General features: G+C 49.9%; 1 protein-coding gene across 2 annotated transcripts in view; it reads left to right on the top strand.

The window, feature by feature from the left end:
• The window catches only part of Myo18b (myosin XVIIIB), a 209,404-nt gene that overhangs the window by 59,593 nt on the left and 128,934 nt on the right, over positions 1 to 20,877 (top strand). For both annotated transcript variants that reach the window (XM_029533813.1, XM_029533814.1), the window contains exons 17-22: positions 165 to 318; positions 3,461 to 3,620; positions 6,872 to 7,055; positions 7,528 to 7,747; positions 9,625 to 9,734; positions 19,841 to 19,906. In XM_029533813.1, the coding sequence (XP_029389673.1) occupies positions 165 to 318; positions 3,461 to 3,620; positions 6,872 to 7,055; positions 7,528 to 7,747; positions 9,625 to 9,734; positions 19,841 to 19,906 (894 nt within the window). The remainder of the gene's footprint in view (positions 1 to 164; positions 319 to 3,460; positions 3,621 to 6,871; positions 7,056 to 7,527; positions 7,748 to 9,624; positions 9,735 to 19,840; positions 19,907 to 20,877) is intronic.

Genomic DNA, 20,877 nt, shown 5'->3' with positions numbered 1-20,877 from the left:
AAGATGGGGACGTAGAGGATTCAGACCCTTCGCAGAGGTGTTTGGCTTCAGTACTGAGAGCCGGGGCTGAACAGGTTTACAGGTCCCACTAGACATGCTTAGTCCTGAGGACTGGAAAGAGATACCCAGAACCGACTCTCAGCATACACTTGCTCTCCCACCAGGTCCACTTACCAGCTGGAAGAGGTGCTGAGGATGCTGGGGGCCTCTTCTGGGTCTTAGATGAAGAAGTCCGGGTGGAAGGCTCCAGTGACAGCACTGTACTTGAGCGTCTGCGTGCATCCTTTGAGAAGAAGAAGGAGGAGGCTGGGGCTGAAGGTAAGGGGGGTGCGGGTGGGAATGGGACCTGAGTCCTGCCTTGGCTTGAGAATCTGTCTATGCCAGTGAGGAAGGGCCTTGAGTTGTCTCCTAGGCCAGCACAATGCCTGGGTCTGTTTCAGGAGGTCACAAACATGTGCTAACTTCTATTGAATACAGAGGGAAAAAAGTCAGGTCAAATACAATGTTTACATCGATCGACACACATACACCTGTGAGGTAGGCCTGTATATTAATAACATAGTTTACATGTGTGTACATTGTAACTAACATAGTCTACCTTTGTGTACATTGTAACTAACATAGTCTGCCTTTGTGTACATTGTAACTAACATAGTCTACCTGTGTGCACATTGTAATGCTCATAAAGTGGGATTGCAAGAGCACGTGCAGTTCCAGGATGCACACACACACACACACACACACACATACCTGCCACAATATGGTAAAATTATGGAGGTCCCATAGAACCCCCACATCACGCTGTTTAAACCTCTAGCTTCCGAAATTATGAAGTTAAAAGATCTTTTTAAAAATATAGGACCCCATCTCAGGCTGTAAGCATGAAAATGGAGCAGAACACAGTAATACCAGTCGCTCTGCTGCTCCTCAAACATTCCATGTGCATCCCTGCCCCAGGGACTGTGTACTGTCAGTTCCGTGCACCAGGGCATTCTTCCACCACACCCTAGTACAATGGGTGGACTTCCTCGCCTTCTTTGACTCTTGGGGACCATCACCTGTGTAAAACAACACCCCATGGTATCTGTGCTACTGTCTCCCACACATTTACTCTTTGGCATATGGACTGTCAGAAACATTTGGGATGGATGGATGGATGGATGGATGGATGGATGGATGGATGGATGGACAGATAAGACATCTGACATCACATACTTTTGCATCAGGCACACCCATTTCAGGGTGGACCAGCTTCTTGGCAACGAGAACCAGGCTGGTCCCCTCAAGAGCCACTCTGGTGTGATTAGGTGCTTAGGTTCTTGACACAAATTTGATGAATATGTGAAAACTCAATGGTGCAGATCCAAAGAAATGAAATTTGCAAATGCAGTGTTGTCTCAGTCCAGACCTTAAAGCAACAGAGACTCGAGGTAGGGCTGGAAGGAGAGGACCCCCCTGTAGGGCATGACTAGGCTAGAAAGGGACCCACTGATGTCTGTCAACCTTTCTTCCAATAGGCTCCATTGATTGTCCAATCCCAGATACTCTGAGCAGGATGCTCCAAGGCCCTCTTCTCCCAGGAGGAGACTCTGTCCTTTGTCCTAAATGGGCCATGATAGGCACAGTAACTCAGACATATTGGTAAAAGGATGTTTATACCTCTAGAGTTTTCTGATAAGCTCTGAGCTCATGAAACAAACCCTGGAATGGGTATTATGTCTGAGTGTCCTACCCCGGGCTAGTGAGCCTGCCTTAGTCACTGTTCTATTGCTGTGAGAAGACACCATGACCAAGGGAACTCCTATCAAAGAAAACATTTAGTTGGGGGTGGCTTACAGTTTCAGGTGTTTAGCCCATTGTCACCATGGTGGGGAACATGACATTCGGGCTGATCTTGCCCTGGAGAAGTAGCTGAGAGTTCTGCATCTGGATCTGTAGGCAGCAGGAAAAGAAAGGCTCTGGGCTTGGAATGAACTTTTTGAAACCTCAAAGGCCACCCCAGCCCCACTGTGACACATCAACAAGGCCACACCTCCTAATCCTTTCAAATAGTGCCACTCCCTGGTGATGAAGTATTGAAATCTATGAAACTTAGGAGGGCCATTTTCATTCAAACTATCACAGAGCCTAAGGTGGAGGAATCCCCAGGGAGTCTGTGTCCCTGGATAGTCATATCCTATGAATTTTGTCCCAGCCGTTGAACAGAAAGGGCTGAAAAGACCCTGCCTGGAGATCCAGCCTTATGGGAGAGATAATGAAGGACTGAAACATTACAGGATAAGACTTCATCTCTCAGAAATTTCCATCCATCCATCCATCCATCCATCCATCCATCCATCCATCCTTTCATCCATCCATTCACCCACCACCCGTTCATTCATCCATCCTTCCATGCATCCATGCATTCATCCATCCATCCTTTCATCCATCCATCCATCCACTAATCCATCCTCCCATGCATGCATCCATGCATCCATGCATCCATGCATCCATGCATCCATCCATCCATCCATCCATCCATGCACCCACTAATCCATCCTTCCATGCATCCATCCACCTATCCATGCATGCATGCATGCATCCATCCCAAATGCTTCTGACAATCCATATGCCAAGCATGACACTGAACAGTCAGCATAGAGACAATCACTTTGTGATCTGAAGCATCAGCCGAAGGTTAGCTGAAGTGCAGTGTTGGCAGTGTGAGTCCCATGTGCCGGGAGCTATCTAAATGTTTTATACATTCTTTGACCCTTCTCCACCTTGGAAAGTATGTATTATTTAAGCCCCACTTTGCAGACCGGGGAACTAAGGCTCAGAAACTCTGTGGCTTGGCTCCTTCTTACAGTAATACATTCCAGGCAATCTGCATTCCCTCTAACCCCAAGGCCAAGTCATTCGTGTTTCTGATCCTGTCTTTTGTATCCAAGAATCTGGCGTCAGCATCTCCCAATGTTGCCTTTGTTTGACTCACAGCACTTCAGACCGTTTTAGTCTGCACATGGATATATATTTTAAGGTATTTAGCAGATACTTATCTCTATGCATGGCAGAAAAGAATTGGTGCTTGTACGTATCAGGCTCATGGTCAAGTGTTTCTCTTAAAATGAATGTGCTTATAAAAATGTGATTTGGTTTAAACAAAAGTTGATGTAAATCATACCCAGGTGACAGCTGGGTACATATAGGAAATTCACAAAGACTGTGTGTTCTGGGATGTTTGGGCCAAATAGGTTTCTGCAGCTTAAGAATACAAAAAGGAATAACTTTTTTTTTAATTTCTGGAAGTAATGTATGCATTTCACAAATGTGGAGACTGTGTTTACCAGGAACAGACTGCTTTATCTATCTAGAAATCCATGAACTATTTTTAAAATTTGTGGTAGGGTATGCAAACAGCATGCAAGAATTCCTGACAGACCCCCCCCCCAAAAAAACACACACTACCATCTTATTCCAGAACCCCCCTCTATGAGGACCTGTGAGCAGCCCCTTCAGTGTGAGCTTTTCCACCAGCTGGGAAGGGACCCTGTGCGCTACGACCTCACGGGCTGGCTTCGAAGAGCCAAACCCAACCTTGCAGCCCTGGAGGCCCCTCAAATCCTGCAGCAGTCAAAAAGGTGAGCCAACCTGGGTGTGGGATAGGGCAGGGGCATTGATCCTTAGGCTGCTTCGGTTCCGCAGCAACCCAGTAAGCAACAAGGGCAGTCTAGAAACCACATTCTGTCTGCCGCAGAACGAAGGCCACGACTCCGATTGCGGTAGCACAATGTCTCCCCTGGGGCAGAGGAGACCCAGCAGTAGTGCAGGGCAGGCTTTCGAGGGGAGTCAGCTCACAGCTGAAAAGCTGTGTCTCCGCATTTTTGGCTTTCCACCTTTCATTAAGCATCTGAGAGATGATGTGCCTGGAGTAACTTTTATGGACATCCTAGAACCTGGGGGCTCATAAAACCAAAATGATATGTTTTGTAGCAGTAGGAAAAGCTCTCTGCACTCCCGGCTGGCTCGTCCCAGAAGCACTGGTGTGGGGCCCTGTAGCAATCCAGACTCCACTTCTAGGTTAATAGAAAACGCTTGCTTTGTGAGGGTACGTGCATCTCAAGTCCGGCGCTGGAAACCGACTGGGGCAGAGCCTAGCGCGGGGAAAGAGGGAGGGGCTCGTGTCTCGGATCCGGAAGGAGTGTGTGCTGACTGCGCATTGCGTCCTGTCCCATCATGCTTCGGAGGAACGTTACATCCATACCTCCATTGTGCAGATGAGGAAACACGGGTACCCAGTGGTGAAGTTCCTTGCGTTTGACCACTGGGCCAATCGTCTCTCCTGGCAGAGTTGGGATAGAGCTTGAACCCACCTGACGCTCAGGGAAGCTACCAGCATCTCAGGGTCTTATGATCAGAGTTCATGGAAACCCCAAACCCAGAAGGCCATGGGAGTTCACAGCTCTTGCAGAGACCCGGATTGGGAATACGGCAAAAGGAGAGTTAGCGGATGGGGATCTAGGATACTGGAGTGATAGCGAGCAGTCACGCTCTCTCCTATGGCTTCCTTCACACCAAAGTCAAAGCCACACCCCGCAGAAGACTTAGCAGGCCTGCTCTGCCTCTCAGACGGGGGCTGTGTGCACTCTGCTTCACTGCCCTCCTGCTCATACGAGAAACCCTGGGCCTTCGCACCACAGCCTGAGACGTGAAGGTGCTGGCCACACCTGCGTGCTTCTTGTAAGACTTCTACGATGTAAAGCAGCAGGTAGCTTCAGGAGAAGCCTGGGGTGTAGCAGACTCTGTGCATGCCTTGGGGTCTTGTAGAGTCCCTCCCTTCTCTGAGACCAGGCAGCTGAAGCCAAATGGGGGGTATTGAGTTAGGAAACGGTGGGACAAACTTACGGACTGGGTGAGCTTGGGACTTAGCACGAGAACAACAGCCAGAAGCCATAGCGCCACCGGGCATGAATCCTTTTAGAATGTCCTGTAGGTGTGATGATGCATGCCTCCAATCCCAGCACTCTGGAGGGGAGGCAGAGGCAAGTCGGTCTCTGTGAATTGAGACCATCCTGGCCCGTATAACTAATTCCAGGCCAGTCAGGTCTCACAGCAAAACCTCGATTCAAAATAAAAACAAAAACAAAACCCACCACGTAAAAAAATCTAAAAGAACATTTTGACCTTGTTGCCACTGGTCACCTACAGAGCCTAACCCTGGTGACCGAAAGAAAAGTCCCTGCTTGATCTTAGGGTGAGGATCCGTAGTCAGGGTCTCAGTGAGCCCACCAGGACTGTGTCTGGGTTTCTAGGGCTCCATTGACAGACTTAAGGGCTTTCTGAAGGCTTTGTGTTCCTCAAGGTATAGCCTGGAGAGGACATGGAACCTGCCCAAGTTCACATGAGGAGTGGAAAGGCAGAGGTCTCCATCCTCCATCCACCGCAGTGGACGGAACCCACACGTCAGGTTGGGGCTGGGTTTGGGAGCACCTGCCTTCTCTACCCTAGGCTCGTGGCTCTTAATGCTGATACCGTACATCCCGGTCAGTCCTTGCTCTGATCACACTGTGTGCTGCGCTTCTGTTGATCCTGCCGTGGGCTCATGCTTTTAGTTCATCTAAGCACCTCAGGCTCCTGTGAGCCAGCACACATCGGTCTGGATAACGAGCCTTTAGGGCTGTGGCTGAAGTGGACCCTGAGCTTTTTGATAGTGAGGAGAGATCTCTGAATGCTTCACAGGGAGATAGAGCTGGTGGCACTGGGCAGGTCCCAGGTCCCAGGCTTGCAGCTCCGCCCACTGGAACAGCAGCTGCCTTTTTTCTTTCTGAAGAAAGGAAGAAAGAATGAAACGTTGATATATTACTGAGAATTATGGCGAAGGATTATGTGGAGGCTCTTTCCCAGCTCCCTTGTGGGTCGCTCTATCTGAAGGGTTGGATGGTGACCACGGGGTGGCATGCAGTGCGCTTTGGGTCCCTTCTCACTCTCTCTACCTCGCCGCCCCTCCCCCACCATCACCGCTCTTGGCTCCCAGAGGGATTTGAGTCTCCTGTCTTGCAATCAGCACACACATGTCCTTATGTCTGTATCTAGTCCGGGATCCACAGACAGGAGAAAGCAATGGCTCTGTCTTCCTGAGACGGACCAGGGGTCTTCTAATGTGATTATTTTCCGTGACGGCTACTCTTGTGCAAGTGGCCTGACTTCATTCCTCATTGTGGCTAAGAAGAATTCTATTGTGATACAAGCCACGTTTCTTCATCCAATCCTCCGTCCCTCCCTCTGTTGGACACCTAGATTGTATCTCTGTATCTCTGCCTTTGAGCAAAGCCTGCTTGGCTTCATGAGGGAGCATTAGGGAGTCAGGCACTCTCACCACGCATGTGGGAAGAGGCCAGTTGTGGGAAAACCGGGGGGGGGGGAGTGCTTAATGTGAGCCTTGGTGCTTCATTATTACCGTGTAGCAGTGAATCATGCAGTTAGTACCTACTGCATACTTGGCCTATGCAATCACGTAGTTAGTGCTTATTGTATACTTGCCCGTGCAATCACGCAGTTAGTGCCTACTGTATACTTGGCCCGTGCAATCACGCAGTTAGTGCCTACTGTATACTTGGCCTGTGCAATCGAGCAGTTAGTGCCTATTGCGTACTTGGCCTGTTCTCAGGATAATTAACATGGCCGAGCCTTCAGGATATGGAAGGCTTTGTGGATTGCCAGGAGGGAGATGCTCACAGACAGGGCAGGAGAGAGCTGCCGAGGAAGGAGCCAGCATTTCTGAGACAAAGGCTCCACAGACAGGAGTGTTGTGAATAGAGGGGCCTATGCCTTGCTCCCACATGGGTGAGCTTCCCAGAGAGTCTCCTGCAACCCCCTCTCTCTTCCTCACTAGGGAGGAGTTGCAGAGCCTCTTCCAGACCCGGGCCAAGCTGCCTCCTGTGTGCCGGGCGGTGGCCGGGCTTGAGGGAACCTCCCAGCAGGCTCTGCACCGGAGTCGTGTGGTTCGGAGGGCTTTTGCCAGCAGCCTTGCTGCGGTGAAGAGGAAAGCTCCCTGTGCCCAAATCAAGCTGCAGATGGTGAGTGAGCTAGGTTCCGGGTGACCTTGGACCAACACCCCATCAGGCTGCTTAGTTCTACCATGCCCCCGAAATACCACAGGAGGGTTTTCCTTCATTCTGCTGAGGGGGTGGGATACAGGCAACAGGATCCAGCACTGATGTATATAGGCTTCCTTTACCTGTTAACAGAATATAAACTCCAAATCTCTACTTCCTAGTTTCCAGTCATGGTAACCACTCTACTGGGGTGACCTGGGCCCCGCACTGGCTTCTGCTATGCCTCAATTTCCCTGTCTGTGTCTACAGGTGCTGTTATAAAGGCCCCCCTTTTCCCTGAGCATAAACCAGTAAATATGAGGATGTGCAGCATAGCAGGTCCCCAAGGATGTGCCTGACAGGCTGAATGTGTGTTTGGGGAATGTCCAGATGCCTGATCGCTTCCCCACCCCCCGAGACAATGGCTCTGATTCCCTGTCTGCTTCCATTCCAGGATGCTCTTATTAGCTTGCTGAGAAGGTCTCGGCTGCATTTCATCCACTGTCTTGTGCCAACCACAGTGGAAAGCAAGGCTGGGCAAAGGACTCCATCACCATCACAGACCAGTGGGGACCAAGGTGTAGCCAATGAACCCACAGCTCTGGACATCCCAGCACTGAGGGTTCAACTCGCAGGCTCTCATATCCTGGAGGCATTACGACTGCACAGGGCAGGTAGGAGACAGCTGGGAATAGAAAACCTTGTCCTGAGGACTCCCACTGTGTGCCAGGCAGCCACCGGACAAGAACACTCATTCTATGTCAGGCAGCCACAGAACAGGAGCATCCACTATGTACCAGGCAGCCACAGGACAGGAACACCCACTATGTGCTCTGAGCAAGTTGCATCTGCCTCCCATTTTACAGATGAAGCAACTGAGGTTCAAAATGTTGACAGACTACTCAGGGTCACACTGCAGGGACAAGGCAGGGCCTGACCGTGAATCGGGTCTCCTTGACTCTGAAGCCCATGTAGCTTCCAGAATTGTTTCTGTCTTCTAAAAGGCTAGGCCTGGCCTTCCACATCTGTCAGGGTAAGAGTAGACTTTTCCAAATGAGTCATCGTTTGAGGGCGTGAGGGTCTGTGCCCTTGCTGTAGAGTCAAGAAGCTCAAGGGTCCCTGGGGGTCTTTTCTACTCTTAGCGGACAGGGGTACCCCCAGAAGAGGCAGAGCAATAATCAGGTCTAAAGGCTGAAGGATCAGCTCTCATCGGGCGAGTGAGAGGACAATCAGCAGAAGGTCACCGGGGCCAAGGGAGGGAGAGAGAAGAGCTCGGGTCTGAGGGAATGAAGTCAGACTGGGTGCAGAACTTATGCTCACCAGGGGAGGTCATGGCTGCCTTCGCTGGCCACTTAGCTTCTGCCAGGTGCAGCTGGGTGGCAGAGAGGTGGGAAACCTGAGGTTATGCAGCGGAGAAGGTTTGGATCTGTTTAGTGTGCAAGCCGTGCCTATGGTGTCTGCCACTGGTTAATCTTACATGTTGGGTTTGATCTGAAATCACCCCGTTCCCTTCTGTCACACAGCCTGCAAAGGTTTGAGCTTGGCCACTCTCTCTGCAGAGGCCTGGTGGCTGTCCCATGCAGCCTGCTTGTATGATGTCTCTGATGTTCCATGTTGTGGTCACTGCAAACCCTGTGTCAACACACACACACACACACACACTCACTCACACATGCACACACACAAGCACACACATCACCTCAGGCAGAGGGAGATGGACAATGTCATATGGGGAAAAAATGGAGTTCACAGCTGACAGTCAGGCCCCACAGCAAATAGAGCTGCCTGACTCATAGCAGGCTCTGTGGCATCCTAGAACATATACATATGTGTACATGTATGTGAGCATGCCTGTGTATATGTGATTACGTGTATGTTTATGAGTTTGTGTGTATGTGATGTATTCATGTCTGTATGAATGTGTGTGTGGTGTAGTATGCTGTGTTTGTGATAATGTGTTCATGTGATGTGTGTGGTATGTATGTTTATGGTGCATGATACATGTGTACCATGTGATGTGTGTGGTGTCCTCTGTCTGTGCACAATACTTTTTCTTGCCCCATAGATTATATGCGAAGCATGCATGATGCTTTTTGGGCAGTGTACAGAGGCTTTAAACACAGTTCCCTATGGGACACTGGAGGGAAAGGGGTGTGTGTGTGTGAGAGAGAGAGACAGAGACACAGAGAGAGACAGAGACACAGAGAGAGACAGAGAAAGAGAGAGAGACAGAGAGAGACAGAGAGAGAGACAGAGAGAGAGACAGAGACACAGAGAGAGACAGAGACACAGAGAGAGACAGAGAAAGAGAGACAGAGAGAGAGAGAGACAGAGAGAGAGAGACAGAGACACAGAGAGAGACAGAGAAAGAGAGAGAGAGAGAGAGAGTGCAGAGGTTCCCAGAAGGTCTTGCTGAGGACGAAGTCTGTACAGAGAACCCCCCCCCCCAGAGCAGGGGAACATGTGAGCAGCAGCCAGCTCTGACTGAACACTGATGGACCTGAGCGCTGCCTGTGTCTTCCCACCCGTGACTGGACTGCTCTGCCCCCAGGTTACAGTGAACACATGGGGCTCGCTCAGTTCCGCCGTCGATTCCAGGTGCTGGACCCTGCACTGCTGAAGAAGGTTGACTTGACCTCCGAGGAACTGGATGAAAGGAAGGTGTGTAAAGTGGGTCTTGGGCAGGAGGAGGCCACAGAGCCTGTTTTGTGTGGATTGCTCATGGGACAGATGGACCAGGAGGGATCTGAGAGGGGGCTGCAGAGAGTAGCGTGCAGTTTGAGTCAGACCGCAGCCCCAGACTCCATCCTACCTACCAACAATGTCCTTGAAACTATCCCTACCCAGAATGCCCTCCTGAAACCTGCATGGGGAACATGAAAGGTAAGAATGAGAGGAAATAGCATGGTTTGTCATGTGTCCGACTTCCCAAGGACTATGGTGGCACAAAACCCAAGGGGACTGAGCCCCCAAGGCCTGAGGTAGCCTATGGGAATGTTTGAGCAGTACCTCACATGAGGATGTAGTGAACAGACTGTCTCAGGGCCTTTTCACTGGCTGTTCTCTCTCCAGGGGACATTCTCTGATGTCCCCTTTGCTAACCTCAGCTCAGGGACACTCATTCCAGGCTCCTTCTAGCTCCGATGATTCAATGGTACCTGTCTTTAACTGAAATTACGTTTTCCAGCAAGTACTCAATAATTTGCCCAGGTGACTGAATAAGCAAGCATGCATTCAGTGTTTGTACACATATATGGACTTAGACATACAAGGGAATATGCACACAGACACATGCTGGTGTGCACATACACACATGTGCACATGCACAGAGACATATACAGACATACACACAGACATATATATGCACACACACACATACATATACACACACATACATACATAGAGACACACAGCACATGCTTGTGGGCACATACAGTCTCATACACATACGCACACAGATACACACATAGACACACACAGACATACACAGTCACACTCAGACACACACAAACGTACACACATATGCACATGTACACAGAGACACATACAAACATACACAGACACATATACATAAACACACATACACACAGAGACACACAGGCACATGTACAAGCACATGCTTTTGTGCACATACATACATGTGCATATGCACACAGACATATACACACAGAGACACACACAGACATACACAAACACACTCAGACACACACAGATACACATATGCACATGCACACACGCATACAGATACACACACGCATACAGATACACACACATACAGATACACACACATATATACACACAGACACACAGACACACACACAATCTCCATTCTTTCATCCTGCCTTCCTGTTTCCAGCCCTGCTCTCACCTGTGAAGCCTCACCTCACCTCTCACATCCTCCTCTCCACAGTGGAGCTGCCAGTGAAGGATGGTTGTGGGCTCAGTGGTTAGAGATGCCTGGTGCATTCATGGGGCAGCTCCGAGAAGCAAGTATAGTCAGTCACTTTGGCAAATGGGTCCCTTGAAGATGAAGCAAGTATCTGGCCCTTAGAAATGAATTCCACAGGAGTCCATGGGCTTGTTCCTTGAAATCCAGATTCTAAATTCCAAGGGAGGGTTGTTTGGAACATGTGGGTCTCGGGGTTAGTCAGATATGCATTGACTTCAGCTCTCACGCTGGCAAGTGGCTTTCAATCTGCCTCAGTCTTTTCACCTTTAAAGTGGGAGCAGCGGCAGCAGCTGCCTCCATCAGGGCTCTGATGATAAGATACTGTAGAATAGCTGATGTGCTGTGCACAGGTTCCGGCACACAGGAGGGGCTACACACATGTTATCTGCCTCCATCAACCACAGTGACAATGACTGAAGTGTCTTCAGAGTCAAGGTAAAGAGGGTGGTTGATCCACAGACTCTTCACAGCCGAACTGAACCATCACTTCCCCCTCCCTCGTGTGTGTGTGTGTGTGTGTGTGTGTGTGCCTGTGCCTGTGCGTGTATGTGTCTGTCTGTGTGTGTGTCTGTGTGTGCATGTGTGCATGTATGTGTGCCCAAGTGTGCTTAGAGTCCTCCACACTGCCATCCTCAATGAACCATGAGGTTGCAGGGGTTCATTGATGGTGTCACAGTCTTAGGTCCCTTGATTTCTGTCCAGGACACAGGTTACCTCCAGCAGACAGACATAGCTCTTTCTGTGGGAACCTCTCCCCTCAGTGTGAGAGTAAGCTGCCCTCTCTCTGTTTGGCGGCTCACTTTGGAAGCCCTACAGTTTGCTTTGGGTTCCAACCCAATCAGCATCCGGGGTCCTTTCTTCTTGGTCCATGTGTGCTTGATCGCCACGCAGAGGGTCCACAGGGCTGGAGACTGCGACTCCTGCTCAGTTGGAAACAGAGCAGACTGGGAATGTGGGGGAGCTTCCTGCAGGGGTGATGGGTGCAGTGCACAGCAGCATTTAGACTTTGGACGAGTCAGCAAGATTCTGCAGCAGCTAAGCCGAATCCACCTCCATCTACACACATTCCAGGCCCCAGAGAATGGAAAATTACCAGTGCAATGGACTTGGTTGGGAGAATTTTTTTTTTCTTCTTATTCTTTCTTCCTATTTGTTCACAAATTTCATTTGCTGGGGCATAGAATTTTGGTAGCAAAGAAAGGAAAAAAAAAACACCACCCTGCCTCTTATGAAAAAGCTAATAAATATTCATTTGTCAGGCAACGTGATGGGCCATGAATTATACATGAGTGTGTACTGGTGGGCAAGCCGGCAGGCTCTGCACACAGAGTGGTTAAGACCTTGGGATCCAGTGAGGCAAGTCTGACAGCGAAGAAAGGTCAATGTCACCATTAGACACTAGACGGCAGCAGACAGGATTCTTGTCAGGGTGGAAAATGGGCTCTAGCAAAGCCCCCCTTGCACTGACATGTGGTATCTTTGCATGCTGTCCTGGTCCCACCGAGAGGCGCTCTGCCTGGGTACTGGGCACCCTCACGCTCACATCACAAAATAGTGTCCTGGTGTTGGGGTGCCTGCCTATGATCCCAACACTAAGGTGGGTAAGAGCGGATCAGTTTACATTCACCAAGGCACGAGGTGAGTTACCATCTCTAGGACAAAGCCTTTCTTTCCTCTTCAGAGGCGGCTGAAGCAGGACTGTAGAAATAGAGCCGGGATTCAAACCCACACTTTTGTCTGGGTCCTTGCACAGAATATTAACAATAATTATTATGAGCAGAGAGATATCTGTTAAGAGCACTTGCTGTAACTGCAGATGACCCAGGTTCACCCGCATCTGGTGGCTCACCCCCTTCCGCCCCCCCCCCCGCATCCCTCGCCCGTGTAACCCCAGCTCCAGGGAAGCCAATACTTCCTTTGACTTCCATCACACAGGTCTATTCTGTATTCGGCTCTTTTCGAGCTGGAGAGGGAGCTGTCCACGGTTGCGGTGCTGAAACTTGCTCTCTGGAAGTTAATGCTGGCACCTTTCGCTGCGCACTTGCTGGGTTCCTGCCTCTGGATAGCTCTTCACTTCAGTACATACTCTTTCTCCAGCACATGAGCCCACCCCATTATGCATGCAGGGTGTTTACTGATGCACCTCTTTGCCGCCTGCTGCTAACAGTCAGGACCCCGAGGGTTAAATGCCACCTTCTGTCTTTAACCACGTTGCAGTCAATGTGTGAGGGAGGGATTTGTGAGTTCCAGGGGGAAGCCTTTTGACTTCAAACTGCAACTCCTCCATGTTTTTCTAAAGACGTGTGCCCCCACCCCCGATAGCTGGCAGATGTCTGAACAAAGGCAAGCTCAATGCAGCCACCCAGCTCCGCCCTGGGTTTTTCTCGAGCTCTTGCCGCCCCATGTGAGACTCCACTCTTCATTCTTCCCGGCTACATCCTGCTCCAACATCCTAGACACAGGAAGCCCTGTGACAGAACTCTGGGGCAGGATTTTTGCATCTAATTGATCTATCAATTATTAAGAGACAGATGTTAACGCCCTTGGCCACTCATATTGAGCTGTCTTACTTTTTCTAATTCTCTCCCTGTTCTTCTTTGCAAGCCTTGGAGTTCTCCGCCTAGGCTCTAAGACTCTACCTGGCTGGCTGGCGGGTTAACCCTTTCATCACCGGACACGTCCCTCGTCGCTTGTAGCAGTGGCTTTGGTTTAAGTGCAGTTGTCTTTGTGTTGGAGTGACGACATGTCTCTTAGGTTCGCAGTCTGAAGGGTGTTGCTCGTTTCCGTTCTGCCCCTTCAGCTGGGCTCCAGACTACATTCTCTTGGATGCGGTGAGCCACTGTCGGATTTACTTTGTGCGGGGTCAGTTGTTCTTCTTGTGGAGCACCTGAGGAAGATACCAGTGTTTCAGAGATGATAGGGCGGGTCCTCATTCATCAGGTTTCCTTCAGATTAATATTAACCGAGTTCTAAAAGAAAGCTTTTGTTCCACAGACTCACCTCCGCCTGACACCTGGGTACCATTGTTATAGGTAGATGCCATAAACCCATTAATACAGCTCCACATTTTCCACTTAATTTTACGTCTTTTTAATTCACTTAAGATATATTTTCATAATATTTTAGCTTTTGAGACAGAATCTCGCCATTATCCTGGAACTTGCTCGTAGACCAGGTTGACCTCCAACTCAGAAATCCTCCTGCTTCTGCCTCCTGAGTTCTGGGGTTAAAGGTGTACACCGTGACGCAAAGCTTCAGACTGTTTTGTAATTCTTTCTTGCTTATGCTTTCTGCTGTCCTCGAGTCTTTAAAGGTTTGAGTCAACATTTCCTTCAGCCTCGAATCCGAACACAAGATCTGGTAGCACTGACTCCCCAGCCTGTGTGTGCATGGGTGGGGCTTGTTTTGGGAGGATTGGGAGCACAGCTCTGTAAGGTACTGATTGACAAAGGGCAGTTGCACTGACCTCTGAGCTTCATTACTCAGGGTCGTGTTTGCAAAGGGTTACTTCACAAGGCAGATAGGGTGGGGATTCAAGCAAGAATGTAAAGAGATGCCTCAGAGGAGCACTGCTTGCTTCTTCATGGTTCTCTCTCTCCCTCCCTCCCTCCTTCTCCTATACAGCCCGGGACCACCTTTCTAGGAAATGGTGACACCCACAGTGGGCTGAGCCCTCTCCTGTCAATGAACAATCCAGGAAGCATCCATAGACATGACCACAGGCTAATGTGACCCAGGGGATCTCTCCACTGTGGTTCTTTCTTTCCAATTGACCCTGGCTGTGTGTGTCAAACCAGCCAGTCACCGTTAGGCTGATGGCTTCTCTCTTGCATGTTCAAGACTCTCTGTCATGCAGAGTTTATTTTTCTTGCTGCCACAGGCTCTGCTCTGACCTCCTCGGTTCCTCATCTTCTGATGAACTCACTGACCTCCTGGGAGCTCCAGGCAGCTTTTATTTTTAGGAAGGAGCACAATTTGGGGAAGTTTTAAGCTGTGAGGCTCCATCCTGTTTTCTCCCTCTCCTTTGATGCTCTATCCTGCAGATGCCAGCTCTGTTCTGTTGCCAGGTGTGACTAGTTCTTTACTCCCACCTTTCTGTGTTATTCAAATCAGGCAATTCCCTCAGATACCACTCCCAACTCACCAACTCACTTGTGGTGAAGTTGACTTCCAGTGGTTTGATTTCACAAATGAGGAATTTCCACTCTTGGTTTTGCAGTCCTTTTTATCTTTACATCTCTTTCCTAGTATTTTCATCTGATGCTCATTAATACATCCTTCTTTTGGTGGTGTGGGATCAAACCCAGGGCCTTGTTTGATCAGAGGGGTCTGCTGTGGAGACACCTAGAGCCTGTTCCATCTTTTTATTCATTGAGCGGCACATTCTTCAGGTCTCTTAACAAATCTACAGTGAGTACTTGGAAATATGTGATCTGTGGGCCAAGGGTCCATATTCTGAGAGTTCCTTCCCCTGTTACAAGTTATAAAATCTGAGAGAGAGACAGAGAGAGACAGAGAGAGACAGAGACAGAGAGACAGAGAAAGAGAAAGAGAGACACAGAGACAGAGACAGAGACAGACAGAGACACACATACAGAGAGAGAGAGAGAGAGAACTTCTATTGAAAACTGGGCATCTTAGACAATGACCTTTAGGCATGGGTCTTTCTTAACCATCTGGTGACTTGATTCACCAAGCACGAGCCCCTGGTGTCTCTGCCTAGCTTTTAAAGCCTTTGGTTTTGTTCCAGGGCTTGGCTCCTCATTATTGAGGACTGCATCTGCATTCATCTTCAGAGTCTGCAGAAGTTGTTCTGGGTAGTATTTCTATTTTACTGATGAGTCTTGGCTCAATGTGGAGAGCTGTCTACACCTAGGCTGCCATACACTGAGCTCCAGTGTCTGGCTCTGTCCCTTGTCTCTCTGTGCCCATGCCCATGACTTGGGTTCTTGTCTTTAGTATGAACTGGACATTAAAGGTACCTCCAGCCCACTGGCTGTTCCACTGCCTACAGCGTGTGAGGTTTGTGGTTATAGGCGCCACTGCTCACCTCAATCAGAGCCACCACCTTAACCGTGACTGATTCTCTGCTGCTGCTGCTGCTGCTGCTGCTGCTGCTGCTGCTGCTGCTGCTGCCGCTGCCGCCGCCGCCGCCGCCACCGCCGAGCTCCCACTGCTTCTGACCAGCCTGGGGTATATAGGTTAGCCATGCCTTGCCCTGTAGACATGAGAGTGCCCTAGCTGAGAAGAGGGGGCTGCGTTCTTGGTGTGACTCGCCTGGTGGCCCCACTGCAGAGTCAGAGCTGGGTAGGATTTGGGGAGCAGAGGTAAGAGCCTGCAGTCAGAATGACTACCAGCCCCCACTGCTCTGACCCAGGCTTCAGCAGGGCTTCCAGGAGTCGCTGATTCCCATCTTGCTGAATTGCTTTGTTCAGTTTGTCAAGAGTTGAATTTGCTCTATTATGAAACCATAGCCATTGTTATGATGGTTGCGCAGAGCAGAGAGGGGTGGGGAAGCTCCTCGATCCACCATTTTGGAAACATCTCTCTTGCAGGCCTCTCCTATGACCTCTGCAAGTCCCCTTCCTTAAGCCAGGTATATGACCCCATGTACTGAGGCCTAGAGGCAGAAGCTGTTTGCCTTGGGCCACACAGCCAGTGAGTGGAGGATCCCGGTCTGGGTCCCGGTCTGGAGAGCAGATTCATGAGCTGATTCCTGGACTCTCTAACCTCCTCTCCTGGACCATGATCCTTCTTACCCCACTGGACCTCAGCTGCTTCTTTGGTAAAGGAGAAAAATATATTATTTATGGCAAAGGCTTTGATGCACAAATGATGCACAGACCATTGGGAAAAAGACTTGGGAATAAAAGGCAGGCTGAAAACCGTCCTTTCCCTTTTTAACAAGGTCTCTCTATGCAGCCCTGGCTGCCAAAACTCACTATGTAGACCAGGAATTCTCTGTTGAGAACAACCTGGCCTCCAACGCATGGAGAGTCATTTCTCTGCCTCCTGCATGCTGGGGCTAAAGGCATGTGCTACCATGCCTGGGGAAGCTGTGTTTCTTAGGAGTAGGGTGACCGATATTTTACTCACAGATCATCATTCCGTGCTGAGATATGAGCCTCGTGTGTCTGTGGAAGAGCTGATATGACAAGGAGACTATTCCACACAGCGACCTGGATCCCCGCCACATTTTTTTTTTTTTTTTAAATAACAGGCTGTTGGACAATGATTGCATTGTGTTGAACCAAATTGAATAATTGATATCGGCTTAAACAAAGAGCACTTCCATATGGTTCCATCTTGTGTTAATATTAATGAGGATAGCAAAACAGCAATTAAATAATTAAATGCAAAGTCATTGACAAACTCCTTTTCCTGTTTACTCAATGAAGCCTCCCTGGGGGCTTTAAGGTCTGGACGGGGTCATTAGCATCATTTCTATGTTGAGAAAGAGATTGGAAATGTATTACTCACTTGTTATCCATCAGCTGGACCAGAGTTCTCTCGCAGGCCTCTCTCTGGTGTCAGCAAAATGGAAGGGGTTTTTCTAGGGCCGGTATTCCTGCCCACGTCTGAAATATTCTAGGAAAATCAAGCGCTAAAGAAGAGCCGTTCCTGTGGCGGCCGAGCTCACAGTCAGGCAAAGTCTACACAGTTAGGCAGCGTCTATACTGCTGCCGAGGGTGTGCGGGGCTTCTTCTCTCTTGTTAGATCTTTTCCAAGGGTTGCGGCGGGCGCTCAAGCGGAAAGCTGCAGGCGTGCACTGTTGCCCAACGTTCCTGGTGCGATGACCGTAGACCGTGTGGTAGGCGAGGTCCCACCAACAGCTGCAATATGTTCTTCCTTCTTTTGAAAAGGCGTCTGAGGGAGGCTGCTGTAAAGTACTGGCCTGAGATCTCTTTATGCCTGAAGAGAATAAAACCTGGTCCCAGGTGAATGCAACGCCAAGTCTTATTGTTTGAGTGTCTCTGTGTGTGTGTGTGTGGGGGGGATCTTTCTAGGTAGCGCAGACAAAGTGCTGGGGTTACCCCAGATCTGCCTACCTTTCTGTTCAAGCATACGCCCTAACTAGCCTTTGCCTCCGAAAGAGACCGAGAAAAATGTTTCCGGCTGGGTTCCCACTTTCTCCGCTCCTTTTACTTTCAGCCAGTTCTTACCACGCTTCTCCTCTTGTGCAGAGAGGAGAGACTTTGGGCGTATTGGTTTTATGTGCCTTGGCTGCCTACAACTCCCTTGGAACATTTCTCTGGGGCTAAAATGTAATAAATGAAACCACTCAGATTTGGGAGGAGTGTGGCGGGAGGACTCTTGCAGGCCCTCAGGAGAGGAGGTTGATTGTGGTCTGGGACTAGATTTTAACACACAGTTTTAGGAGCTGTCTCAGGAAGTATCCCGTGGTGCCCTTGGCCTGGGGTGGGGGGCTTGCAGTGTTCTTCCTTCTTCTTGGGTCTTGCAATTACTCTCCTGATGGACATAAGAGACTTTAGGACTGCTTGTGGGGGGAGGGCACACGGGAGTGTTGGGAGAGGGAGCGTGATGGCAGTTGTACTGGGTGGGGCGATCTGAAGGGGAAGGGTCCAGCAGGTTGTTTCAAAGCTGTTTGACAAGAGGAAGATTCCCTTGGAATTCATCTCCGCCTCCTCCAAAATCTCTGAGGAAATTGATTTCTCCTGCAGGGAACTGCCTCCCTCCCTCCCTTCCTTCTTTGCTTCCTTCCTCCCTCCTTCCTTTTTTCCTTCCTTCCTTCTTTCCTTCCTTCCTTCCTCCCTCCCTTCCTCTCAACTTCTTTCTTTGCTTCCTTCTTTTTTCTTCCTTCCTTCCTCTCTTCCTCCTCTCTCTCCTTCCTTCCTTCCCTGCTTCCTCCCTCCTTCTTTCCTTCTTTGCTTCCTTCTTTCATCCCTTTCTTCATCCCTCTCTCCCTCTCCCTTCTTTCCACCTTCCCTCCCATTCCTCTCTCCCTTCTTCCTTTTTTCCCTTCCTTCTTCTCTCCCTCCCTCCTCACTCCCTCTTTCCTTCATAGCTTCCTTCCTCCCTCCCTTTTTCCTTCTTCCTTCCTTCCTTCCTTCCTTCCTTCCTTCCTTCCTTCCTTCCTTCCTTCTTTCCTTCCTTCCTCTCTCCGTTACCCTCCCTCCCTCCTTCCTTGCTGTCTTCCCCCTCCCTCTCTCCCTCTCTTCCTCCCTCCCTCTCTTCCTCCCTCCCTCTCTTCCTCCCTCCCTCTCTTCCTCCCNCCTCCCTTCCTTCCTTCCTTCCTTCCTTCCTTCCTTCCTTCCTTCCTTCTTTCCTTCCTCTCTCCGTTACCCTCCCTCCCTCCTTCCTTGCTGTCTTCCCCCTCCCTCTCTTCCTCCCTTCCTTCCTTCTTCCTTTCCTTCCTCCCCCTCCTCATAGTCATTAAACTCCCACAGTGTGCACAGGGTAGGGTCTTAGTGTTGTGGAGAGAAGAGGAGATGACAGCCACAGGCTCCCTGTGTGACCAAGGTCAGGTCACATGAGCACAGTTAATGGCCACCTTTTCACAGCTACAGATATCCTGTTCTCTACACCAGCTCCCCTCCCCCCACGCTACTTCTTGAGTCTTGGATCTTCTGTGGGATGACCGTGGTGTAGAGATGACACACTTGGGCCTGGTAGAGATTCCGGTGGAGTGTGCTGCTTGTGGCTGGGACCTGGGACCGCTCCTCTCCCACACTTGCCCCTCTGAGTTGGGGCTACTCTTTCTCCTCTCTTCTGTATCCTGCTAAGCAGTAAGCCTGACTTCCAGCTTATCTCTTTGCCCCATGCTTTCTTTGAATTTCTCTCTTCTTCCTCCCCACAGGCGGTAGAGGAACTCCTGCAAACCCTGGATCTGGAGAAGAAAGCGGTGGCCGTGGGGCACAGCCAAGTGAGTAAAGTCACTCACCTTAGGTCAGCCTCGCTCGCCTTAGGTCAGCCTCACTCGCCTTAGGTCAGCCTCACTCGCCTAGGTCAGCCTCACTTGCCTAGGTCAGCCTCACTTGCCTAGGTCAGCCTCTCTCCTTATGGGAACTCAGCACCCAATTCTCATCTCTGGGTCTCCAGTCTCTAGACTACAGGGGATAAATGATTTCTGTCCCCATCCCTCTTACAAAGTCAAGATGGCACAGTGTCCCATGTGACACCAGAAATGTCATTCTTAGAGTCCCCTGGCCGAGGAGACTCAAGAGTCTGGAGCAGTTGACACCTGGGTCCTTAAATAACCTTTTGAGCTCCAGAAGGAACGGTGCGCATCTTGAAGATGTTCTTAGACGGAAGAGCCCAGGCAGGAGACTACCTGTCTGTACAGTGGTTTACTTAGCGGAACAAAGAAAGCACTTTGGAGAGAGATTAGAATGGGCTACCCTGAGACTGTGGATTCTAAAGAAGTGCTTATGGATATTTATGAAGCAGGTGGGCTTATTCATGGAGTGGGAAGAGGAACCTCTCTCTCTCTCTCTCTCTCTCTCTCTCTCTCTCTCTCTCTCTCTCTCCCCCTCCCAAGTCTTCCTTTATGGGTGTTTCTTTTCAAAATCTCCACAAAAGGGGAAGGACGTCATGTGTGAGCCATGTTCTGATGACATCAGCATTCAACAAAATACCTGACCAAAGCAAGAAAGAGTCGAGTCTGGCTTATAGTCCAGGCATGGTGATAGGAACTCCCTGAATGTTCCTGTTGCATGGGCAGCCAGGAGGCTGAGAGATAATAGCAAGTGTAGCCTGGTTATTAAACCTAAGACCCGCCCCAGTGATGTACTTCCTTCAGCAAGGCTCCACCCCTAACGGGTCTACAACTTCCCCACACAGTACCAGCAGCTGGTGGGGTCTAAGTGTTGGAGTTAGCATGAGGCACGTTTCACA

Source organism: Mus pahari, chromosome 23 (assembly GCF_900095145.1).
Source record: "Mus pahari chromosome 23, PAHARI_EIJ_v1.1, whole genome shotgun sequence".
NCBI lineage: Eukaryota > Metazoa > Chordata > Mammalia > Rodentia > Muridae > Mus > Mus pahari.
This window is presented reverse-complemented; position numbering and strand designations above follow the sequence as displayed.